Genomic DNA, 26,929 nt, shown 5'->3' with positions numbered 1-26,929 from the left:
ATCAGTTTTAGTGTTTAGCAGGTCACTGGAAACAACACACTGTGGCATGTATTTCAAATGGTTTTATTACATTAGAGATATTTGTCAAATATCTCTATTTCAGATATTTGCATTATAGGATGACCTGGGTTGAAAAGGACCATAATGATCATCTGGTGTCAACCCCCTGCTATGTGCAGGGTTGCCAGCCCCCAGACCAGGCTGCGCCAAGCCACATCCAGCCTGGATGCATTCAACCAACAGCTGTTCTCCACAAAGAGTCTTGTGTGCAATGTTGGTCTTTACAACAGTTCTTGATTGCTTTTATCCGAAGAATTTTATGCTTTGAGCTGTTACTAATTTATTTCTGCTTCATGCCCTATGAGCAAAGCACACATATCCACATAAGATTTTCATTCAGAGGGTGTTGAGGCTCTGGAACAGGTTGCCCAAGGAGGCTGTGGATGCCCCGTCCCTGCAGGCATTAAAGGCCAGGCTGGATGTGGCTCTGGGCAGCCTGGGCTGCTGGTTGGTGACCCTGCACACAGCAGGGGGTTGAAATGAGATAAGCATTGTTGTCCTTTTCAACCCAGGCCATTCTGTGATTCTATGATTTATTCACAGCAATGTTATCTGAAGAGGTTATATTAAATCAGATATTTTAAATATTTTCTTGCTTCTAAATAAAATTGAAAGCTTCGTCAAAGCCAAGAATTACACCCACTTCAGAAGGCACTTATTCGTTTCAGATTCAGTATAAATGGAGCAGAACTCTGTTGCTGGAGCAGAACCCCCTCCACGTGGCTCTGTCTGAGGATCAGGAAGTGGGGTTGTGAAGCGCCTGTGTTACCAGCACTTCATTATTTTTAGAAGCCTTATTAGAGACAGCTTGCCAGCATGCTGAATTATTATAAACACAAGTGAGCGATACTCGCTGGGAGTAATTGCAGTATGTTTGGGGATGCAGCTTGCAGTTATATAGTGGTGTGTTTATTCTTGAGCAGCTTTTCAGAATTAAGTAGGCTGTAGTATGTGTTTTGAATGCAGTGCAGGACATCTTTTTGTTTGTGTGAGTTGCAAGATCTGCATTTTTTGCTGTTTTCTCTGCATTTTTAAGCTAATAAAAAAACAGAAAGCATGAATATGCTCATGCCCAAAAGCACTGCTGGCAGCTCTTGGTTGCCTCCTTAATGCAGATCACCAGCATTTCTTTTCCAGTTCAGAAGCTTCACAAGGCACACTGTGACCTTTTAACAAGTTGGTCATCTTACGGAAGAGGTAAAGTTCAGCACAGAGATGTCCTCAGGCATGAGTTAGTTGCGTTAGTGCCGCATCCATGTAACGTTCCTGATCAGACACCACTTGTTGCTATGCTTGGGTTTCTAAGCAAAGGAGATTTTAATAGAAGGTGTTTCTTTGCTCCTCTTAGGAGCAGCAAATAAGCTGCATGTGGTGAATTTCTGGCCTCATGGGTCTGTGTTAGTGTCCTACAGAAGTTGTTTTTTGTCAGGTAAGCAGTTTGTAATTTGCAAATTTTAAGTATGATGAATGGATTTCTCCATGTGTATAGTATATGTAGTGTGTATATGTATAGTATATGTAGTGTGTATAAATGGGAATTTAGGAGTTTTTGCCCAAATGCAGTCTGTGGTCAGCAACAGGGGGATGCAGTGCCACTGTTCCCCATTGCAGAGCATGGGTCCCTTCACAAGCACGCTTGATAAACCACAATGAATGATCCTTAGGGAGCCTCAAAGACAGGCACTGCAAGATGAATATTTAGATTCTGGGTTTCAGCAAATGGAAGTTGGCACCGACTTTGCTACAGCTTTCATCTCTCAGTGTACAGCACTGAAAAAGAGCAAGTGAATATTAGCAATGTTTGGAATTCTAATGAAAGTGGAGTTTAAAACATTGGTTCTCATTTTGGATTTAATCTGGGTCCAGGATATGCTTTTGTGAGTTGAATTCTGGGTGTAAAAAAATTAACAATGAAATAAATTGCATCAGTTTCAAAGAGCTGTTCCTTTGAAGTGAGGCTGTATACTAGCAATTTCTGAAAGCTGGAGGTAGTACATGCATTATAAAGTGCAAAATAGCAGCTACTATTTGGTGCTTGCAGCCAAAACAAAAGGGGTTTTCAGAAGTCAGTACATTTGTGGAGTTGCTTTAAGCCTGTTGCCCAGTTTCAATACTCTGTATTGGAATGCTTATCTACTTGAGGGAAATACAATTTTTTGTTCTTTGTAGGTAACTGAGTATTGAGAAGCCTTATTTATGGTGGCCACTTGGATGTGGGAAACTGATGCTGTTTTGTCTGATGTCACCATTTTTTAATATTCCCCAGCTGCATTAAGGAGAGCGTGTCCAAGTGAAAGCACATCAAGCTCACTCTATTGCTAATGGAGAACTGAAAGGAAGAGCTCCATGTGCACAGTGCCTTGCTGTTGCCACCCACCAGGAAGCCTTGCTGTGGTTCTGTTTCAGAGAACTAGCAGTGCATTAGGCCAGGATTCTTATTTTTACTTTCCTGAAAAAGAGAAATAAAAACAAATGGGGTGGAGAACGGTTTTTATGCAGAACTTGTTGCTTCTTTCTGCATAGACTTGAGAAAGATTTGCAAGCCTTACAAAAAAAGTAAGATATTTCAGTTTCCCTCTATATTGGTGAGTGTTGATGGCACAGTAGGAGCAAGTATCTTTTGAACTTCAACATTGCCCTTAATTTATCCAGATATTAAAACACAGGCGTTATTTCAATATTCACTTAATACATTTCTTATTTTGTATTATGGCAGGGAAAGCTGTATGGTCATACCTCATATGGTTCCTCTATCACAGCAGAAGGCACATGGAAATCAAGAAGGCAGTTTAACTGGGGTATGCACTTTAGTGTAGAAGAACAGGGCTTCCTGTATAGGCATCCCAGATCTGTGAGCAGGGTTTGCACTGCATGCAGCTCTCTGAGAGCTGCCCTGTGGCCAGTGCTCCACAAACAGCTTGAAATGCTGTTTCACACTTATTTACACCTGTTTTGGTCAGCAGACCATCACACCCAGCCCCCATACTCTTGCTAAAGAGCCAATGAACGGTGCTTGGGAACCTGAAGGCCAGTGGGCAGAACATTAACAGTGATGTGTAGTGCTGCTCCAGGCAGCAGCCCCACATCTGTGCCCTCCTGCCCTGCAGCACTGAGGTTTAGTGGCTGGGCATCCCATCGAGGGTCTGGGGGAGGGCCGCAAAGATTATTAGAGGGCTGCAGCACCTCCCCTATGAAAACCAGCTGATGTAGCTGGGCTTGTTGAGCCTGGAGAAAAGAAGGCTGCGGGGTGACCTCATTGCATCCTTTCAGTACCTAAAGGGAGGCCTATAAACAGGAGGGGAGTCAACTCTTTGAAAGGGTAGATAACATCAGGACAAGGGGAAACGGTTTTAAGTTGAGGGAGGGAAGGTTTAGGTTATATGTCAGGGGGATGTTCTTCACAGTGAGAGTGGTGAGGTGCCCAGAGAGGCTGTGGATGCCCCGTCCATCCCTGGAGGTGTTGAAGACCAGGTTGGATGGGCAGCCTGGGCTGGTATTCAGTGTGGAGGTTGGTGGCCCTGCCTGTGTCAGGGGGTTGGAGATTTGTGATCCTTGAGCTCCCTTCCAACCCAAGCAATCCTGTGATTCTGCAGTTGGGTTTGCTGTGCAAGTGCCAAAGCAGATGCAGAAGGAGGAGGAGGGAGAGAGGAATGCGGAGCCCTCAATGTGCAGTGCCAGTGCCATTCGCCACGGAGCTGATGTGATGTTCTCCTCCTTCTGTTGTGCTTCTGAGAGCCTGGATCTGGGGAGAGCCCTTACTGCCTTTTGCAACGTTCCTGAGTTCTGTGGGAAGCAGCATTACAGAACAAACATCTGTAGCAAATGTCTGTGCAGTCACCAGCCCTCACGCTGTTCTTTTTTTTTTTTTGTTATAATCCAAAGGAACCACATATGCATCCACTTTCCATGCAGGGTACAAAGCCATCAGTATCTGATTAGAAAAATACCTTTTGCCTGTGGTCTTTTTTGTTCACTCTGAGAAACTGTATCACTACTCGCACGCTGTTTGTCTGCCATCTAAGTATGCAATTTTCTCCCACAAAGACTTTAGGAAAGCTGTTCTGAACTGAGCAACACAAACTTTTAACTGTCTTTTTTTCTTTCTTTCTTTCTTTTTTTTTTTTTTTTTTTTGGAGGGGATAGGGGTAAAGGAATTAATTAACTGGGACTGTCAGTATTCTAAGTTGAATTTTCATAACTTCCTGTATTCTACCAGAAGGAAGTGAGAGAAGAAAATGGTTCAACAAATGAAGTAGTTAAAAATAGTGTGTTTCGGATCTCCTGACATAACACATGAGCCAGGGAAATAACACAGATTTGGTTTATGTCAGCTCCCCTAAAGGTCACTTCTGAGGAGTTGTAAACCACGGTTCCAAACCAGGGCACTGCTCTCTGCACAGCACAGCCCCGGTGGGGAAGTGGCTCCTGCCCAAGGTCTCGCAGGATCCACAGGCATGGGCATGTATTTCAGAACTGAAAACACGAGAAACCAACATGTCAAATGGAACCTTGGCTCTCCTTTCCGATACTAACAAAGGTGTTATTTCTAACCTCTGAGTTTTAGCTGGTCATATTTTCTTGAGGTTCTTTGTTTTGGCAGGAGGAGAGGTGGTTGAACATTTGTCTTTGTGAATTGCTCATTTCTTTAAAGAACTGATGAAGCCAACCCACGTTAACTGTCCATTAATCAGCGTTTCTGTGCCTCAGCACAGGCATTCCTTCAGCTTCTCTCTGGACAGAGAATGGCAGCTTCTGCTCAGTCCCCTAACAAATCGCAGATACAAGGTGCTTCTATGCCAAGTATAGGTGGCATTTAGCATTCTTAGAAGGTATTTGTTCGCTGCATTTTTTCTAAACATTAGGAAAACCATTAAAGCACAAGTATTACTTTAGATATTGCCAAGTGCATGCCTTCTTGAACACAAGTGCTGCTCAGATCAGGCTGTTAAAGGAACTTACTGAGTGGCTTTGGACAGCTTTGCCTGACTAAACGCCAGCTTGCTTGCATTCATTGGGCTGCTGCTTTCTCACTGCTCTGCTTCCTGATGCTTCCATGTTTTCTTTTCCTCTGTCCCCTTGGCAATTGGGCTTAGTGGTAGAGGAGCTCCAGCTGGTGGTTGGGCATGGCTGGAAGGATAAGTAGGTGAGTTAAAGGGAAGTGCTGGTAGGAGAAGAAGCAGTGGCAGAAGGTCTGGGTCTTTTGCACAGTTCAGAGTGTCTGCAGTACAAGGCAATACTAAGAAGCAACGTGTCAGCTCATTTTTCTCTTTTTAATCTACTGAATGTTCTACCCCACTGCAGTGTCCCAAGCACACCTCATCCACTCCCATCATTAACAGGTGTGCTCTCTTTTAGCAATCCACTCACTGTAGTTCTGTGAGCTGCTTGTTTCTCAGTGTTACCTGTGCTCTCCTGCACAGCAAGTGAGTCTGAAAAGAGAAAGCATGCTTGCTAGGACACAGCCAGTTCGTGCATCCTTTTTCCACCAGTTTCCTATAGAACTATGCTATTTTCTATGCTTGGAAGCTTCTCTGGCCATGGGACATGCGTTGGTCTGTGCAGACAGGAGGTGCTGCAAAAAGGGTTCGAGCACATGCAAAACTTTGGGCCTCTGCTGTCTGCCCAGCTGGATGTTGCTCTCTGATTTACCAAGGTTAGCTTTCCATCTAAAATCTTTCTTCTTTGAGTATGGTTGTTTTCTAGATTCAATACGTTTTAGTATACGGGAGTATAGAATTTGAACAAAGTGTTCTCTGTTAGACATGTGGCAGTGATTCCCCAGTGAATCCTGTGCAGTCTTACACACGCACAGTGTAAAAAATGCTTTTGCCTCCACTTCTTGCTCCATTGCCAATGCACACTTAATTTCAAGAGGACCACAAACGTGCACCATAGAGGGCAGAAAGAATTGGGTCACTCAGTAAGTAGAGCTGCTGGATGGATAGCACAGCAGTAGGCAGCTGGGACACCTTCCCCATGGTTTGGTTGTTCCTGTCTTGGAGGTGTCTGTGCGCCTGTTTCTGGCATATTTATGCATGTATGTCTGTTACTTAACAAAAGCCATAAATCCTTCTAATGAGGAGCAGCTGTTTTCCAGCAGATGCTCATAGATGTAGTGGGAGTGACACCATCCAGTAGCTCTGATCTCGCCATTTTAAGTCATCCTCCAAATGGAAGATTCTTGTGTTCTTCACACTCAGTACTGCTTGGTCCTGTTAAGGTCTGATACAATAGCACTGCTAACAACTGCTCCTGACACCCACTGCAAAAAGTCACAGTTCTGTGTCAATTTCATAACTGTATTTTATTTTATATCCCAAACACTCAGCTTTCAAAAGCAGAAAGTTAAGATTGCGTATGGAGAGTGATCTGTGAGATCTGAGGCAGCCTAGCAGGGCGAGCAGAACCCTCTCCTGCAGTACATTTGAGTGTTCTCTGTTGTTTTCTCTTTCATTTCTCCCATCTCATTTCGTGGAACAGAACTGTTCCAGGGCATTCCATTTCTGGTAGGCTGTCCACCTGTCCTTCCACACCCATCCTCTTCCTGATCAAAGCCCTCTCACACCTGATGCATGCTGTAGGCTCTTGGGTGCTGAGAACCACGCTGGGACAGAGCTCCAGTGTGCCCACGTTCAAATACAGCCGGGACCGAGCAGAGAAGCTGTGTTGTTGTAATTAGGGGAATAAATCTACTCGCTGCCTTCACCCTGCCATTGTCCGCAGCTTTTTGGGGATGTTGCTCACGTTTCAGGAATGCATCGAATTTTGGCATAAGTGCCCAGTGCTTCTGAGTGGGTTTAAATCAGCAGTAGCAGCAGAATACAAATATTTTAGAATTTAAATCATTTATTCTTATGTACTTAATCCATTTCTGTAAGGAACTGGTTGTCACTCTTGTCTGTGCTTACTGGGAAACTGACTTCTCTCACTCAGCTGCAACTGCTCTGCAGCATTGCTGCCTGCTCTCTGAAACAGCAGCTTGGAGTGCTTTGATGTGCAGCACAGAGAAGGGCCTCTGCCTGCGTGTTAGCGCTCTTATCTTGTCCAAGATAAGATGTAGCCACGAGGAGGCCTGCACAAGTGTATTCAATAACCACCACTGTTCAGTGACTTGTCTTTAACTGCCCTTAATGGATGGAAACGGTGCTGGAGGGCTTCAGTAATGAAGTCTTAATGTGATAGATATGGCTGAATGAGAACAGGCTCATTTGGATGTGCAGCAGTATTCTGAGGGGTGTCATTAGTGCGTGCAGAATATTGCATACAAACCTACTGGCACTCATTAATGTGCCAGTTTTACCTGGTGTTCCAAGGCACTGCTCCCCAATAACTCCTCCTGGAAGACCAAATCTACAGTTTAAAGGCATCATTCAGATTAATTTGTCACCACAACAGGGCTGAATTTGCAGTGAGAAAGTAAAGATGGAAACTAAAATGGAAGTACCTGCAGTGGCTGTTCTCTTATGAAGCTTCTGTGTAGGCCATCGGAGGAATAGTAAATGTTCTTTTATTGCTGCACAAATGAGTAACAAGGTAAGTGTTTAGGAAGCGAACTGAAGGTGTGGTGTTTTGTTATACCTTCGCTTTGATTTGCAGTAGGAAAACCCATTGCTGCCAGGATGTGTTCTGTGTTTGTGTGCCTTGCAGGGGGACACAGACTCTGGACCATCTCCATGCCACCACTCGGTACCGAGTTCTGGCTCTGCCTCAAACTTTCATGGAGATTCATATTCAATAGGGCCATTTGTGATAAGTAAATAATGCACTCAACAGCAGAGCCATTCTGCAACGTGAAATACTTTGTCTAAAACATTTTGCTTTGTAGGAAGAACGATTGAAACATCTTTAATTTTTGATCGGTCATATCTGCAGAAGGCATGAATAATGTATGGGCATGCGCAGGGGCTGGAAGCGGGGTGTCTCTGCTCTGCTGCTGGAGCACCTCCCTACGAGGGCAGCTTTACTAATGAGAAAAACATCTTACAGTGCGATGCCTTTCCAAATCTGAAAGCAGTCAGTTGGAGCTGCTGCAACTGCTGCTCTCTGTTGGTTACGCTTTTAAGAGCAACACATTTCTGAGCGTCCATCTGTTTTGCCAGAATTTGGGATTAAAAACACGACCTTTTTAAAATCATAAGTTCAAACAGTTTCAGAAATCATTATTTATCATAATTTTTAATCAAATAAATTGAATGCTACGTGATGTCCCAGAAATAACACACGAGTTACTTCAGTATGTAAAAAGCATGGACTTAAGGCTTCAACAATGCAACTTGAAGTTGATGGGTATTTTCTGCTCTTGGGCTGCCTTTTTGATATGCGTAACCACTCTGTGCCATGCAGATTTAGTGCTGTGTGAGAGCACCCTTAAAGCCTGGGAGTGGCTTATCTGGCACTGAGCAGTGATGCTGTATCATATCGCAAATGTGGTGCCAAAGTAACACGTTCATAAATTTAATTCTTGCTCAGTTTTGCACTTTGGTTTATAATGATTTGGTAAATGAATTTGCTCGGTGGTGGTAATTGTCCCTTTGCATTCTCAAGTTTTTCTTTGCCAGGTGGAGTTATTTTGCTGGTTTCTCTTATCTTAAGCTGCATTGTCATCTTCTGACTTCTACAACACATCAGCAAAAAGCATGGTTGCATCTCCCCAGAGCTGCGTGCACTCCTGCACCTTGAGAAGCTACATCCTGGCTTGCTGATCATGCTCTGCAGCTGGTGTTGCAGTTGTCCTGTAACAATAATTGCACCCTTCTCCTGTGTGGCTGCATGGCACTGTGCTGTGGGGTCATTTGGATCCCCAATACCAGCAGCTCCTGGTGTTCAGCCTGTAGGAAGATGGGAAACTAAGCAACAAAAGATGAGGTTTTAATCTACTGGCCTTTCCACCATGCCCTTCAGCTCTGGTTCCTGCCTCCTTGCTGTACCTCCTCAGGTGTCTATAAACAATTCCACTTAACACACTCCCAGGGCAGTGGGCACAACCCTGAGCTACTGGAGCTCAGGGTGTGTTTGGACACGTCTCTCAGTCCATAGTGTTTGTATTTGGTGATCATTAAGTGATCATCAGCATTAACAAGGTGAAGCGTCCTTTTTCCCACTATTATTGGCTAGACATGTGAGATCTGTGTCTGCGCTTGGGATTTGATGACTGTATTGATGTAATCGGAGCAGCTCGCAAGAAAATGCAGTGTACAGAATGCCCAATATGCCAACTGTCTTTGAACACACCAAAGAGAAAGGACTTTTGCATTAGTATTACTTTTCTACAAGATGGTTGCATAACTAAGGGGGACTGTTGGACAGATTCAGGTTTCCAAATAGGGGGTGTATTTCTGCCTCCACCAAAGAACAGAAGCAATTGCTTTTTATTATGAGACAACTGGGGGAAAATAGGGCAGAATCTGGAGTAATGAGATTTTACATTCTCTTTGAAACCAAATAAAGTAAACGTGGCTTTTAAACAATAAAACCAATTTGCTATCTCCAGTCATCATGAGCTTTTCTGTAACTTTCAGGCATCATTAGTCTAAAGCAGGTCTTTGGTCCTCCATTAATTCCAAACGAGAAGGGACAGCAGCGAATATTGTTGGCTTGCAGTATGGAGTGCCAAATGAAAATAAAGCTTTCAGGAAGTCTCACCATTTTGTCAGTCTGTCCCTCTGCTTCCTTCTGTTGTAAGGGGATACAAGGGAATGTTGTTGGGAAGGTTCATCCTCTACTGTCCTACCACCAACACTGGCCTCTGACATGGTGGAGCAGCACCGTAACAAAGGAGGCGTTACTTTTGGAGCCGCCCTAGTGTACCTATATTACAAAACAAATGATGCATAATGCAGTTGCTCCCCATGTACTGGCTGATGCCCTGCCATCCCTCAGCAGCAGCCCACCCCCAGCCAGCTCCTCTCACTTTTGTAGTTCTTTCTCATGGTATCAACTGGTATGGAATATCCTTTTGGCCAGCTTAGGTCAGCTGTCATGCTTCTGTCCCCACTCAGCTCCCCTTGCCCCCAGCCCTTGTCTTGCAGGACAGGGGGAGGAGCTGAAGCCTTGGCACCACTTGCATAGAGTGCGGGGCAGTAACCAGCCTGGAAGTTTTGGTGCATGTGAGATTTGCTTTTCTTGGACAAAAGGCTGCATAAACAGATGCAGAAATAGGTGTGGGTTGTTTCTGAGTAGTTGATACTGGAGCAATCCCGTTGAAGGGGGTTGGTGTTTGCCAGCATTAAGTGAGAAGCGTGTTGATTCTCTACAAGCAATGCATGCTACTAGGTTTTTCCAGCAGTTAATGAGTGAATTGGTAATCACAATCCCATAATTAAAAGCCTGCTTGCTGTTTTTATTTAAGTTTGGAAAAGACGGGCTCCTTGGTACAGGTGCTCTTTTTTGCATTGCTGTATGAGCATATTGCACAGCCACATATCTGTCTCTGGGGATCAGAGAGCTATGCTATCTTTGTAATAGAAACAGCATTCTTATTATGTTATCATATAAAATATGGATTTTAATATTAAACTTAATGCTCTGCTATGAGGAATATGTAAACTTGGCTTCAGAGCAGCAGCATGCGCTTCCTGGAATCCTGTGCATAGTGTGGATATAAATAAACGCAGGTTCTTTGGAATTCAGAGGGGCTGATATCTGGTGTCATTATCAGGATCTGCCAGAATTTGTCTTCCCTGACAGACAGTTGATTTTTGATTAATGCAAGATGCTTTATTTTGAAAATCAATATCTTAGAAGATTAATGAATACCAAATATAAATCCAGCACGGTGATTGGCAAAGCAAATGCGCGTATGCTATTTAATTACTGTATGGCTTACCGTTGCCACAATTTCATTCCTTTGGAAATGTCATATTCAGCAGTCAAATTTAGACTGAGATGCTAGAAGTTTTTAGATGAGGTATGAAAATGGGGGTGAGCTTAAGGTAGCAAAGGCAAGGCTTAATTCTGCCTTTGAGATAAACTAGTTTCAAAGGGAAATGTTTTTTACTTATGCATGTGTGCATTGCACTGGGCACTGCTGATTATAAGAGGTATTCAGTGTTGTGACAGTTCTGAGGTGTCCCTCAGTGAGAAAGGTAATGCCTGAGCAGCATTCAGAAGGCACAAAGCTTGTGCAGATATGGCAGTGCGGTCAGGATGCAGATGTGTTCTGCTAGAAGGGTGACACCCACTGTCACTGAACGTATTGATCAGGTCTCACTGTTCGGTGAGAAAACTGTTGGCTCGTGTTTCTTTCTAGGATTTATTGAGTGGCAACAGCACGTGTTCTCCCTCTGGAAGTTACCCTCTTTGTCCACCTCTGCTAATACGCTCTGTTCCTTTTCTTCTGTCCCTGCAAACACATTGCTAGAAGTGCTCTGAGAAGCCCTGCATGAATGTTTGAATGTCCCTTCCCCATTACTTGTGAATGTGAGGTTCTCCTTAAAGTAAAGGTAAAAAAAAGTAACCCTGCTTTGTGGGAATACAAGAGAAGTTGTTCAGAGCAGCAACTGTGGAGCAAGATAAACAGCATGAGAACCAAGAACACCTCTAGAAGGAGAAGATGGGTCTCACAGCTCAGATTGGATATGTGCCTGCATGGACAGTTGAAAAGTGTTTGTAGATGCTTTGCTGACATGTAAAGGTGGTTGGGAAAGTTAGAAAACAAAAACCTGTGAAGGTATATAAGGGATGTGAGAACTTGTAATAAGCAATTTGGATCGTTCACATCTGAGTCCGTGCCTCAAACACTGCAATGCTTCAACATGGACACATGCTGAATTGGTATGTCGCATTGCTTTTTAAATGTGCATTGAGCCTATAGTTCGTGCACAGAGTGTATTATCATTTTGTATTTTGAATTATGCATAGGTCATTGAGGAAGCACTGGGGTTTCATCAGCACTCAACGCACACACTGTGGACTGAAAATCCATTTTGAAGTGTCATAGCATTCTGTTGAAATGTACAGAACTGTATTTATTCCTGCTTCATTGTGGCTGGATTGGTGCTCATCATTTGTTACTTCTTTGGTGTAAAGAGGACCTCATGGGTAAAACTGATTATTTTCTGCTTTTTCTTCTATTTGACAGACTAGAGACGACTTCCTGGGCCAGGTGGATGTTCCTCTTAGCCACCTTCCGGTAAGAAATGCTTTTGTCTCTCTCCATGGACTTAGCTAGAACGTGAGCGAGCATCCCTCTAACTCATATTTAAAACAGTGGAATGCTACACTTACTCTTTCAAATCATCTTTAGACTTCTGTCTTTACTAAATTAAAACTTCCTAGCTGAGCTACCTTGCTTCATGGCAGAATAAATTCAATTGTGCTAAGGTGAGGAAAGCTTATAGGTAGTACACCCCACTTCTTTCCATTGAGGCTCACTAGAAAGTGAATGTCCTTCCTCTACGAAATCCCTTCTCTGCACGTTTGCAGATAACTTCTTTAGGTCCAGAAGGTGCTTTCTTCCCATAAATTTCTATTGGTAATACTTGTAATATGTATCTCAGAACCATAATTACAAGAGGTTTTACAATTACACTCTGCACAGAGTGCTTTCCTGCCTGCCCATACGCATTTACTCAAACTCAGTAACAGTGGCTTACACTGTGCTTCTAAAGGTCTGAACTAATTTGATACTCAGGGAAACATACTTTGTGTCTTTATATTTTAATCAATGTTTCACTCACTCACCCTTCCAGTACATTAATAGGAGGGATTGTGATATATTCACTAGCAAATATTTTCTCTTAGCTGTAGATAAGTTTGGCAGAATCCTGGTTCTCTCTGACATCACCCAACCTTTCTCAGCAAAATTTGATTAAAGTACACGCCTTTTACTTAATGTACATTGAATACGGATGAGAGTACTAAAAAGCAATGCTTCATAATCATGCATGTTACAGTGCAGTTGATTTGATTAAAAGCTGCTATCTATCTCTGAGAAAATGGGAAGTCTGTCTCAGAAAGATTAAGTGGAAGCTTAATGCAGGAAGTGCCTTGCAGGATGAGTTTGTTCTGTGAAAAGCGAAGCTGTATGGCATTTGATGTAAAATCTGTGATAGTGAGATGGAATTATTCCTTAATTTACTGTTTATTGACTTTGAAGTACCACAGACAGTAAAGCTTTTCATGAATAATACCTGGGAGATAGAATATCCTGTGTCTGCAAAAGTTAAGTAAAGGAATTGCACACAAGTAGAATTCCTATTTGTAAAGATGGGGCTTGTAAGGGCTCTGCAGATATGCTATCATTTCCTGTAATTGGTGGCAGATGGGAGCAACATGCTGCTAACTCTGCTCATTTTAAGAGAATTCTGTGTAAATGGTGGTCTTTATTGTAGCATGTGCTTACTTCTTCAGTATTGCAAGGGTCATGCTTCCAATTTCAGAAATGAGCAGTGTTTCATTTAATAGTTTTCTAATGTGCATAAAAAAGACTGCTTCAAGTGGATGCACCCTCCTCTGACAGTGCTGTTGGGTGGCAGCAGAAAGTTGTCAGAGATTTGCTTTGTGGGATCTTCCAGATCTCACTCAACTGCATGCATTTCCATGCTGCAACTGGGTTCAGCCCATTGCTGGTATTTGCAGTGACATCTAGTGGACCTCTTGTGCAGATCTGTACTAACCACCCACCCACCCAGGGTAACTTGGGTAACAGGGTAACGCTGTGGAATCTTCTCTAGATTTCTGTTTCATCTGTCTGCAATGTGAATGTTCTCTATGTACTGCTGTGCTTATGGACAAGCCCTTTAAATTGTCATTTTCTTATATACTTGTAGACTGAAGACCCAACCATGGAAAGGCCGTACACATTTAAGGATTTCCTTCTCAGACCAAGAAGGTGAGGGTTTTCTATTTGTGTTTTAAAACATCTCTTACCTCAAGGTTTATTACTTGCAACTGTTGAAGTGTTATTAAATTAAATGTAACTTCATGTCTTCTAGTCACAAGTCTCGTGTAAAGGGTTTCTTGAGACTGAAGATGGCTTATATGCCTAAAAATGGTGGCCAAGAGGAAGAAAACAGTGATCAAAGGGATGAGTCTGAGGTAAGACACTTAATCAAGAGGTGACTACCTGATATCTTATTTTTGTCACTTTTGTACATCTGGAGGTATGTAAGTTGGTAGGGATTCGGGTATAATCACAGAAGTAGTTGTGGTTTTGAATGATAGAATGATGTTGCTAGCTTCAACATATTCTTCCCCTCCTGTATTTCCAAAACCATAAGGTGATATTTTCTCTACTGTTTCAAGTGGCACGATGAATTCTGAAGTCTTTCTGATTAACTTATGGTGTGGGGTGGGTTTTTTTTTTTCCATTTTCATGAGCATTTTCAAAGCTGCACAAGTCATGCCAAGAGAGCAGAAGAATTTGGAAAGTATATCAGTGTAATTCATATTTGACATGAACATGATGGTCTGTTTTTAATATCTAAGTATATCTTTCTCAGAAGTGTGTCCAAGTTATCTGCTGGAACATTTTCCTTTATTTTCTTGGCAGCACCAGCTTTATAGAGAATAGTGCTCATAAGGGCACAGCAGGTTTAAAAGACTTCCAAGCACTCTTACCAGTCATCATCCATTTTAAAAATTACTGCAATTAGTGCTGACAGAGTGGATGTTAGCCCAGGTTTGCTTTAATTACTAATAATGGGCTGCAGTCATCTGTAACTTGAGAAGGAGGGCTGTCATCCCAAGCCATACATTTGTGCTCTGGAATTTGCTTCTCAGGAGGTCTGCCCAAGTGCTGGTCCAGAGGCAGCTGAGGTGTCACAGGGCACGTAGTAAAGCAGCACCTCAGGTTCATCACCTTCAACACTTTACAGATTCAAAACCCAGCTTTTTTTTCTCTCTCATCATGTACAAACAAGTGTATGTGTGTGTATAAATATGCTTGTATTTTGTGTGTGTGTACGTATAATACAGTTTGCATATATATGTCACACACATTTTATAAATCAAACAGTAATCTCTAACTGTGAAATTCATAGAAATCAACATATTTTGAATGTAATCTGATTTTTCTTTGATACTTGAATTAATGAGACTCTAAAAAGTTCCAGTGTACCTATAGTTATTAAATTCTTTGGTGAATGGATTATTTTATATAAATAATACAGTTCATTGGTGCCTACATAACTGATTTGAATGTATTGACAGGTTTTTAACAAAATAAGTCTGAAAAGTATGTGTTTCAAGAATAGGGTATCTCATAGAGAAAGGAATTTTCAGCAGCATGCATCCTGTGATGCTCTCTTTACCCACAAGTCTCTCTTTTTGAGCATTATTTATTGACTGTTTTGCTGTTGAAAATAAGTTTTTGTTGCCTCTGTGAGTAAGATCCTCCTGACTGAAGTGCATAAGATGATGCCACCAGGCTCTGGCAGTGTCCTACAGAAACAGCATTTCTAGTAAAGCAGTGGTAGTGAAAAGCTTTCATGTTCCATTTAACAAAAAGCTTTTAACTTTAATTTCTGAACAGCAGCAGGGAAGGAATTTTCTTATCTATAATTGAATTGCAGTGTTTACCTAGAAAGGATACCCTACAGCAATTAGATTTTAGTTTGAACTCAGGTGGATTTGTGTATTAAAGTGTTTTGGGGAATGCTTCTGAAGCAGGCATAAAATATAGCGTGGTTGCAGTGGGATACTTAAGGCTATGTGATGCACTTGGAAATAATAATTAGTTTTAGCTTGTTCTGTTTGCTTGTTTTTTGATCCTTCCCAGAAGAGGCATGTCTGAGTGATAAGGACATCTTCTGTTGTCCTGCTTCTACATAGTTCCTTGGGAGTTTTTTTGCTGCTGTCAGCAACTTTCAGACCCCTTGGCAAGCTGAGGATGAGTCTAATGGAAAGATAGGACAGAGGTGGTGAGCAGGAGAAATTTCTATATGCTTTGGAGAGTGGGAAAGTGAAAAGGAAAACAGCGATTATCCTTTATAAGGAAAAGGACACAGCCTCGAGTTCAGAAGTTAGCAGTTGGCTCTCCTTGGCTTCATGACTGGAGATCTGCACCTGGATACCAGGAGGAATACACACACACATAAATGTGGGAATCCCTGTTTCAGTGGACTGGTAGAATGTTAGGGATTTTATCACTGAAATGTAGCGCACACACGTCATGATGTTTCTTCTATTTCTCACTGCCTTAGATTTAAAAAATATAGGAAAAAAAAAAATTGGAATCTGCACCTTCCCTTTGACTTGAGCTCTTACATCTTACATCTTTTTTGCTCTCATTCCTAAGCATGGATGGGATGTGGTTGATTCCAGCGACTCTGCGTCTCAGCGTCAGGAGGAGTTACCACCTCCTCCACTGCCTCCTGGATGGGAGGAAAAGGTTGACAACCTGGGGCGGACTTACTATGTCAACCACAACAACAGAACTACGCAATGGCACCGACCAAGTTTAATGTAAGTGACATTACAGTCCATTGGCATGTTTGTGGGTATGTGCAAAAGTTGAGAAGAGTAACTTACTTTCTTCTATAGAGACTATTGACAAAGTAAAGGTAAAAGCTTGGTAAAGAATGAGGTGGACACCATACTTGTGCAAATTAAGTAACTTTAGGTTTGTTTTTTTTTTTTGTCTCTCGCTTTAAGATAGAAACAAAGGAAAATTTAGAGTGATGCTTTCAAGCCTTGTGCCCAGGTGGCCAGTAAGGCCAACAGCATCTTGTCTTGTATCAGAAGTAGTGTAACCAGCAAGAGCAGGAAAATGATTGCTCCCCTGTATGCAGCACTGGTTAAGCTGCACCTCAGTTCATTGTTGGGCCCTCACTATGAGAAAGACATGAAGGCCCTGGAGTGTGAGACTGGTCACTCAGACACTAATCTAGTCATTAAGAGAAAATACTGAATATTGTACAGTCTGTGTCAGCTGAGTAATTTGTCTTGTAGGTTGTTAAAATGTGCTGTACTAAAATGTTGTCTCAAATAAATGTTTCCTGAACTTAATTCTCTTTAAAAGCTATAGTCCCTCATCCTGGAGGAAAGGTTTAAATGGAATACTGCCTTTTAACAACCTCTTGTGCCCCTTGAATATTGTAATGAAGATGCAGAGATAAGCACAGGGGAAGTTGTGCAAGCCAGGAAGGGACACCATTAAAGAAATTTGCTTTTTTTCCATTACAACCACTGCTGGTATGAGCTGAACCTGGTGGTCACAGCCAGTAACAGCTTGTGATTGATTTGGCTGTTGCAGAAAGAAAAGCAATAGCTGACATAAAGAGAGGGGCAGAAGCAAACTCTGTGTCAGGAATGATTCTGAGCATCCTGGGAAGGGATAAGTTGTAAGGGGTTAACATGTTACAGTGGGGACTTATTTTTCTGGTTTAACAACTCTGTTGCACAAAGAATGTTAATTTCCAGTCTTACATGACATTCATGAAATGCTTCTGGTTTTATTTCATTTGGATTAAAGGATTAAATTTCCTCCCGTTTATGAAGCCTGGCATGTGCAAGAGTAATGAATTTTATATTGTAATCAGAAGCATTAATGAGTTTAACGTTCATTGTTTTCTTGTTCTTTTCTCCTTCACTTCTTTTCCCCACCGTGCAGTGATGTGGGATCTGATTCAGATAACAACATCAGACAAATAAACCATGAAGCAGCCCATAGGCGGTTTCGTTCTCGAAGACACATTAGTGAGGATTTGGAACCGGAACCTATGGAGTCTGGAGACATTCCTGAGGTACATGAAGGTCTTGCATTTAAGAATTTAAACAGCCTCAGGCCCAAATGTTTCCCATTTTGTAAGCTAATTACTATGCACCATGAACAGTAATGGTTTTGCATGTTTTTTATGGAAATCAAGTAAGTAGAATACCAGAGACACAATAAATAACCTAGGTAGCTTCACTTTCCTGCACACATGCTCTTATAGGTGGCTGGTAGCGTATGCACAGTGTTAAGTACCATGTAAATGCTAGGACACACATTTGTAATACCAAGCACTGCTGGTTATCTCTAAGTAGATAAAACACTTTCAATATTCTGCTTTGAATAACAATGAGACAAGTTTGTAGGAAGTGAAACACACTGAATAGAACTGCCATTTGTTTGAGTTTTCTTCTGTGTCTTGATTTAGGAGGAAAACAGGTTATTTTTCTCCCCAGAAACACTTGCTTCTATTTAAAATCCTGAGATCTTTTAGTCAGTATTCTTAATCTACAGGTAGAATAACGTAGTGATATTTTTAAGCAAACTTTTTGTGTGAAGCTCCTATCCCATTCAGCCTTAAGGAATGATTTATGTTGAATGATTTTATGAATTTTTTTAATGTGAAAGGCAGCTACCTGTGTGTCCTATGTGTTAGTTTATTTCATTAAATCTTAATGCTGATGATCACACTTGTGTTTGCCACAATGAGGTGGCCACCTAGAATGCATAGGGGAAGCAGAGGCTTGGTTTGACTTTAAGTAGTTAACACAGTTTATTTTCTTTTGTCAGCCTTGGGAAGCCATTTCAGAGGAGGCGAGTGCAACTGGGGATACTTTAAGCTTATCGTTGCCACCACCTCCTGCATCTCCTGTATCTCGTAGCAGTCCTCAGGAGCTATCTGAGGAACTGAGCAGAAGACTTCAGATCACTCCTGACTCTAATGGGGAACAGCTGAGTTCTTTGATCGTATGTGACACTCTGCTCTTTCTGTATACATCTTTACTCCTGTGATTTTTGTTAGCTTGACATAATCCTGAATTGTTTACGTAGGTGAGTTGGTATTGCTGGTCTTAGGAAAAACTGAGTATGCTGTTAAAAGCATCTTTAAAAAAACTCAGCTTAATTTCACCACAGAAAAACTGCCTTGAAGAGCAGACTTCCTCGATTTAGGTTTAATGTTTGTTTTTATTTTCCTAAATGACTTTAATTTGAGAGTCTACTGCTTTTATACCTTTAGTGAACCAAATGCATTGTATAATAATAGAGAATATCAAGCTCAGAATATCCAAAAGAAAGTTATCAATTATCATCCATATTATTATGTGGTAACTTTTCAAAAGCTTTGTGCTTTCCTGTGTATATTTATGCTGAAGGATGTCTTGTATTAGAATTTTACAAACCCCCATCATGGTCCACTGGTTAACTGTTACAAGACTAACAAAAGATTAGAATTGAAAGGAAGTAGTTATGGTGAAATTTATGGCTCTGCAGATTTACTGATAACTAGTCTGGAAAACCACAGCAGGTTACTTGAGGTGAGAACAAAATATAAGTTCTTTGTGTCTGTGTTACCTGTTAGTTGAACACACCAATGATACCACAAAAAGTGAGGATACTGTGCTTTCAACTGTGGAAATGTCTTATGTCTCTTTGATTGAGAAAACAATTGTAAATATTAAGCAGAACACTGTGTTGAGATTTAATCATTTCCTGGGTGTGTGCTATTAAGGTACCTTTGTAATTAAAGTGAGAAGTAATCACACTTATTCTTTTTCTGATCAAATAGGATCTTGATTAGGTGATTTTTCATGAGGAGCCTATGCAATGCGTACAATGACTCGCGTGTTGTACAGAGATTAGTTCAGCAAATTATAGCTCTGATTGCCAGCCATCTGCACAAAGTCTGCTTCTGTAGATAACTGCAGGTTTCATTAGACCTTCACCTTGAGGGTGGGAGGTTAATCAAGTAGGATCAGTGAGAAGAACAGGGCCTACATTTGTTGTACAGAGAAAATAATAAGTGGTATAGCTACAAAATTATCTTAATTAAAATAATTCAGTAATTATGTTTCCATACAAACTATCTCTTCTGTGAGCCATTAAATAACATCTTACTTATAATTGCAATACAAATTTTAATAAGACCATACTTGCAAAGTAAGAAATTGTTGGAGAATTTAGTGCCTGAGTTACACTACTCATTGAGCTGGGCATTGAGATACTGAAAGGAGTAAAACGAAGCAGCTCTGAAATTATTTTGTCTGCACATGGAGATTGAGTGGGTCAGCAGCATTCAGTCCATGGCCCCAGAGGGTCTGTCAGATCAGCTTGTGTCTGTGTCTCTGCTCCCACAGCTCTGGCTTCTCAGACGTCTGGCTTCTGTGAGTTCTCACTGGCCTGATCCAGCACTTAGCTCTGGGCAGTGCTTCTCCTGGGCTTGTAAATCTGCCTAGTTCTGAGATGTGTAATGATAGCAAGGAGACATCAAGAGCATCATTTGGATTGAGCAAGGTGGCAGGGAGGGTTTGACATTGCCAGCTAAACATGAGATATGTCTGCTTGACATCTCCTCTTTACCCATGTTCCCAAAAGCTGTGAGGTCAGCTCAGTGACTGTGCAGGCTGTTGGATCCCTGACTTTTCCTAAACCTAAATCTGGACTGGCTTTGCATGTAACTAAGATGCATGGCATGTGTGGAAATCCAGTAGCTCTAATGTATTGATTTTGCAAGGACTATATTGCCAGTATTTGGTCAGGAGTTTTACATTTTCCTTATGCTGCTTGTTCTCCCTCTAGATTTTCTAAAGTGTCTTTCAAAGATACTTGAAAATAGTTAAACTTACAGACATTTTCTTATTTTTTTTCAGCAAAGAGATCCATCCTCAAGACTGAGATCTTGCAGTGTAACAGATACGGTCGCTGAACAATCTCAATTATCTTTGGTAAATGAAAGCTAATCTTTATTTATTTCTTCTTCTTTTAACATCATCTGATTCTGGATGGTATCTGTTCCTAGATCAGTTCCAGGCAGATCTTGTTCAGTCATTGACGTGTGGCTATCCCAAATCATTGTGGAAACCAAATTAATGTCAGGGCACAAAGTACAATGAGGAACTCCATAAGAGAGAAAAAAACATTTTGAGACAGAGTGTAGTCATACTGACTTCAGTTGTCTAACACAGAAATGTAGTTTACTAAAAAGTTGATGTATGAAGTGGAGAGAGAAAACCTTCCCAGGAGCGTTTTCAGGGTATCATTCCTCACACACAAAAAGATTACACAAATTTACCATGGAAATATTGAGCAAGTAGGGAGTTACTGATAAGTTCATTATTAAACTTGACGTCTCTCCATTGTTTCTTTATGTTGTTATTGGTTAGACATTTACTGTAACTGTAGTATTTTTCTCTTTGTGTTCTGTGTGTTTAGTGTATCTACATTTGCTGCTTGTAGTTGCATGCAATGGCTGTTGTTCAAAAGAGTGCTTCTGAAGTGTTATCCACCTCTTTACTTCCTTCTCTGGATGAACAATGGTGTGGTTTTCAGTATAATTATGCCTTAACTGTCTTCTCTCCATACTAGAGGAAACTGGCACTTAATGAAGTCTGATCGAGAGGTGGTCAGCTGTTTAATTTAATATAACTTAATGGAGTATGAGTTTCTTTACCTCAAGCAGTCACTTTGGGCCTTGTCGTGATCCATCTTTCAGTTTGCTATAGTAGTGCATTCAATTATTTAGCAGAAGAATTGAAATCATTGCTCTATTACAAAGATATTTCTTGATCTCAATCTTTATTGAACTAATGATGATTTATCTTCTAGCAACTAAATCCATACTTTCTTTCTAAATTGTTCTGGTTTTGATTGCAATGATCCTTAATGAGAATTTGAAACGCCACTTTCGTATTTTTGGTCTAACTTTTTCTGTGCACTCTTTGATGATCAGAATGGATCCGTTTTGTTTCTAAAGGAGGAAATTAATCATGTTGCACTTAGAGTGAATGGTCTTGTCATCCTTAACAATACTGCTCATACAATATTGGACGCCAGAACTCTTGAAATCAGTTCCTTTGATGATTCTTCTATCAAGTTCTAACTTCTTTATCAGTGATTGATGGCTTAGTTTTTTTCTTTTACATTATCTTTAAGATTATTTAAATCTAATTGCTCTTTTAATAAATCTGAGATTGCAGATGATTCCTTATTCCTAAAGATGTAAGAGTAAACTGTGTCCTTCATCACCAAGTGTATTTACCTGTAACATTAACTATCATTTAACAGCAGAGTGGCCCATCTAGGAGAGCTCGTTCTTCAACAGTCACAGGTGGTGAGGAACCAACGGTAATATCTTTATCCATTGCTATCTCTAAATAAAATGCAGGTAGATTTAGGTCTTGTACAGTAATTAACATTTTTTCACAGAGCAGCAGTGTGATAAATGACATACAGCCACTGAAGAAATAGTTGCGTTTATTTACTTATTTACTTTACTAGAGATTTTCTCAAATAATGCTCAATTCACTCTAACTTCGCTTCAATTTAAGGCTATTTTATTACTAGTATATGGTGGTTTTAACAAAGATGTGTACTAAAAACATGCCATAAACTTCTAAAAAACAAGATACGATGCCTAATTCTTTAAACCTTGAAATAATCAACGTTTAGAGATATCAACTCAGTATATTTGTATCCTTCATTGTGCTTGTCTTCCCTTACTCTCTGTTAGGCTGATTCTTTTAGATTCTTAAGATTGATCTTAATTTGAGAACGGTGCGATGATACAGTGTTATGGATTGTGGAGGTCTTAATTACAGCCAATTTTCACTTTCCAGCTGTTGTTCCTCACTGCAAGGCTAAAATTTTGCTTTGCTCATCCAATAAAATTCTTGAAATGCTTTTCTGAAAGAATTTTTTTCCAAGTAATTAAAGAGAAGCAGATTTCACTTATATTGATCCTTGCCAAAAAAGTCTCGTTCTGTTAGTCTGAAACATTATTTCATAGAAAGCGTTATCCACTGACAGTAATAATTGGCTTTCACGAGTATTTGCACTCTTAGATAATTTACTTCAGGAATGTAATTCAAAGTTGGTACATTTCCTGTTTGCATGCAATAATAACAGACCTTAGTTTGTGTTTTGATGCATCACTCTGTGACCTTGTTTGTATTTACTGTTTTTTTAGAATCAGAGGAGCATGTTTGTATTTAGTTCCTGCAGACTGTAATTTTTTTATGTCCTTGCAAATCCTTTCTTGCAGATATTTTCTGTTAATTCTGCCTAAGCTGAGTTCATACTTCCCTGTCTCATAATTAATATTTCTCTTTTTTTTTTTTTAATGGGGCCCTTCCCCTTGCTGTCTTAATTCAACATACATCTATTCTATGAGACCCAAACCCACAGACTGCTCAGGTCTTAAAGTCCTGCACTGAAGTCCATTCTTCAAAGGCTGCCGCTTTTTTGTTCTTTAGGGATACTAAATATGTAGGCAAAGAATTTGTCAATGCTGAAGTTCCTAGGGCAGCTCAGTTTTTCTTTCAGACTTCCTCTAATACCTGTTGTCAGGCTGGGGCCAACAAATAAACCTCTTGATAAATCCCCCACATTTCTATTCTGTGTGGCAGAATATCTTCATGTTGGTATCTAAAGCATGGCAGGGAGATTGAAGGGCAGGCATGCAGGTTGCATGCATGGTTGCATTAACCCAGCAGTTAGGAAGGAGAAGGGCTACTGACAGCTGGAGTTGTTTTGATTGTCTGATAAATGGAAGATGAGACGATAAAGCTGAGCAACTTTCTGGTGTTTCTGTATACTGCCAGCACCAAGTCAGTTGAAGCTGATTGTTTGCAGCATGCCATCATACCATGATTAGAAGGTGTACTATTACAACCCAGACTATCAGTTACCTTAATTGTCTGATTTTTAATTAAAACATGGTCTGGGGACTGTATTCAAACCACTTACCATGTCCTGATGGGACAAGTGGGAATGTTTTTAAACTGAGACAGGGGAGGTTTTGGTTAGATATTAGGAGGAAGCTTTTTCTACACAGAGGGTGGTGATGCACTGTTCACAGGTTGCCCAAGGAGGCTGTGGATGCCCCATCCCTGCAGGCATTCAAGGCCAGGCTGGATGTGGCTCTGGGCAGCCTGTTCTGCTGGTTGGTGACCCTGCACACAGCAGGGGGTTGTAACAAGGTGAGAATTGTGGTCCTTTTCAACCCAGGCCGTTCTGTGATTCTATGATTATTGGCCACCAACGAATAGCTTGGCAACTGTAGAACAGTCTCAGGGAAGGTAGTCGCGCTGTCACTGCCCATCAGCTACATGAACTGAAACAAGTGGGAAAATAGCACTTTCCAGCATTTGACTACTTTGGAAATAAATTGTAGTTTGTTTCAGAGGGTGTAACTCAGCTTCCTTATCAGTTTTCCTTTTTCTGTCTCCTAATGTACCACGTCAACTTTCTAACTCATTCATTTTCCTTTCCGATTTCTTTTCTTGATGGTCAGATGGTTCTCCAGATCACTTTGTCAACTACACTCTTCTGCTACAAAGCTAACTTACTGATTTAAGCAAGAGCCCTGGGAAGAGGTCTTAAGAATATGAAGCAAGAACAAGGATTGCTGTAAATCACTTTGCTGGAGCAAATAATGTAGAGCATAAAAAAAGGATTTACTGAGAGTCTTTGGAGACCTGAGGAGTTACCAAATCCTGCTGTGCAGTGTCATGCACATGTTTTATCTCTAAGTAGTAGTTTTCCACTGTAGTAATGTGTTAAATAAAATGATCATACCATACAAACCACTGTTTATAAAGACATTGGAAGAATAAATTCTTTTTTTGCTTTGTGGTTAGCATGGTAAATAAAGCTGAGAGCCTAGGGAAACAGAGAGGCGGTTATCTAAGCTGCCTTAGTTGTGCTGTAATACTTCTGATGGTCTTGTAAGTCTGCATAGTAAGACAAAATGTGGAGGTATTTGGTAATCTCCAAGGCTGATTCTTCCCTTGATTTCATTTAAAGATCATAGAAGAAAATGTGAATAGTCTTTTTTAAACATCTTCCATCTCTTAATAGCATATATTTTATCATATTCCAGCATCATCTTTTTTGGCAATAGAGCTCAGTGTTTTTAAGACCTCTTCCACAGCAGTTATTTCTTCTAACCTGCTCTGTTTTCCTCCACAGCTGCTTTACCTTTCAGTTGTCTTCCAAAAGCACTCACAGAATTTGATTCACACCGTGAGAATTGAAGAGCACAGCAATGTGTGTGTGTATTAATCCCCTGTGGGACTGAGTCTTCACAGAATCAGAGTTTTAGGGTTTGCAAGAGACATTTTCAGGTCATCGAGTCCAGCCCCTGATTAAAGCAAGATTCCTATAGCAGGAGAAAAGATATAAGTAATATAAGTTATAAAGTAATATATCATTACCAGAGTAATTTGCCTGTATTGCTGAACTCCCCCTACCTGCATTTGGGTTCTTTGCATATGAATTAGCTCTGAAACAGAAGCTGCTTTTCATGTGTGGGTAAAACACTCAAAATCCCTCAACAGTTGCCCTTGCTCACTGTAAATTATGGTATCACCACTGTGCTGGGCAAAGACAAATGCCTGAGTCAGTTATGGTTAAACTCAGGCTTCAAAAGAGGGATTGGTGAGACTGATGAGGAAGGAAAGCATGCAGAAATGGACAAAACAGTGAAGCTCAAACACCTCTTTATTCCAGCGCGTGATGAAAGCTTTTAGATTTCACCATTCTTCTGCCATGAAGGCAGCTATTTTGAAGAAGCAAAGCAATATCTAGCATTATAGAACCCTGATAAGTAAGATATGACTGTATATTTTAACGTGATTAATCTGCTGATTGAACCAAATACATGAATGCATTTTAATCTAAGTAACAAGGTGCAGATAAATAGCACCTTGCACCTGCCAAATCCTTGATGAGATGGTAAACAGAATCTGCTTCATTAGAGAGCAAGAATGCTGTCCTGCTGAATGCAGAGGCAACACAAGCAAGTGATGTTCTACAGAGAAAAGGAGTCCCAAACTAGAAAGTGACAGAGCTTTATCATGTGAATAATGATTTGGAATTGTAATCTGACTCTCTGGGCATCTTTCCCTCCTGAAATGTGCTTTCAGATGCAGGCAGGTTTGGTATTAGAATTTCTTCCTAGGCTGTTTGCCCTCCAGAGGCTTTGCTGCTTGAGTAGACTGTATTTTTTAACTCTGTATGTACCAGAAACAAATGTCCACTTGTTTACATCACTGAAGACAGTGTCTCTTGTAGCTTGATTAGTGTGTTAAATAGTGACATAATTTGTCTAATGACAATTGGTGCCATTGTCCCCATTGTCTGTATGTTTTCTTTACAGCAACATCTTCGTTGTGCAACTTTTTGATTAGAAAAGCAGTATCTTTTCATTCTAAAGTTTGGGCTCAGTTTTAGGGTGTATAGGACACATAACTAACCCTGAATGCTATTGTTTGTAACTAAGAAGATGTTTGGATTTCATTTTTTAAGCCCTCAGCAGATTGCTGCAGTTGAGTCAAGATCCCATGGTGTAGATGAGGCCAGAACTAGAGAGGTCTAGACTGGAAAGTGTGATGACTTCTTACTTATCCACACCACTGTAAGGGGAAAAATCAACCTAGAGGGAAAATCATTACAATGCAAGGTTTCTTTTTGTCATCATTATGTGTAACATACCAATTAAAAAGTTTGAGGGCATATAAGCTTAGCTGGTTTTGGAGCAAGAGACCTGAATCTGTGCAAAAGTGAATCAAAAGGTCTGTTATGAGAAACTGTGATTTGACTCAAAGGGGTTTGAAGAAGAGCTTATGATTTCCCAGACCACATTTTCTGTGTGTTTGATAGTTCTTAGAATTATGTGCATCAACGAGTTATTTTCAAAGAACAGATGTTAATTTTTTTAAGCTAATAAAAGAATAACAATATGGTAATTTCTTGTTGAACAGCCTTCAGTGGCTTATGTCCACACCACACCAGGCTTACCTTCAGGCTGGGAGGAAAGGAAGGATGCAAAGGGCCGTACATACTATGTCAATCACAACAATCGAACCACAACCTGGACACGGCCCATCATGCAGGTAAGGAGATCTGTTACATTGCTCTGAGACAGCATAATACCTTTAGATAGCATCATATTGAGTATGATTTCACAGGAGGGCATTTGCAGAGAGGTACCAAATATAA

At 40.8% G+C, this 26,929-nt stretch overlaps 1 protein-coding gene across 12 annotated transcripts in view; it reads left to right on the top strand.

The window, feature by feature from the left end:
• Positions 1-26,929, top strand: part of NEDD4L (NEDD4 like E3 ubiquitin protein ligase) — a 115,349-nt gene that overhangs the window by 67,979 nt on the left and 20,441 nt on the right. For 7 of the 12 annotated variants that reach the window (XM_015848164.3, XM_085529327.1, XM_085529330.1 and 4 more), the window contains 8 exons: positions 12,140-12,190; positions 13,830-13,891; positions 13,995-14,097; positions 16,298-16,464; positions 17,612-17,744; positions 18,503-18,679; positions 20,581-20,655; positions 26,692-26,823. In XM_015848164.3, coding sequence (XP_015703650.1) covers positions 12,140-12,190; positions 13,830-13,891; positions 13,995-14,097; positions 16,298-16,464; positions 17,612-17,744; positions 18,503-18,679; positions 20,581-20,655; positions 26,692-26,823 — 900 coding nt within the window. Of the gene's footprint in view, positions 1-12,139; positions 12,191-13,829; positions 13,892-13,994; positions 14,098-16,297; positions 16,465-17,611; positions 17,745-18,502; positions 18,680-20,580; positions 20,656-21,994; positions 22,055-26,691; positions 26,824-26,929 lie in introns of all 12 variants that reach the window. The other 5 variants (XM_015848163.3, XM_015848162.3, XM_085529329.1 and 2 more) reach the window with 1 other exon arrangement.

The sequence above is a fragment of the Coturnix japonica genome, chromosome Z (assembly GCF_054131305.1).
Source record: "Coturnix japonica strain WE chromosome Z, WE-NBRP24, whole genome shotgun sequence".
NCBI lineage: Eukaryota > Metazoa > Chordata > Aves > Galliformes > Phasianidae > Coturnix > Coturnix japonica.
This window is presented reverse-complemented; position numbering and strand designations above follow the sequence as displayed.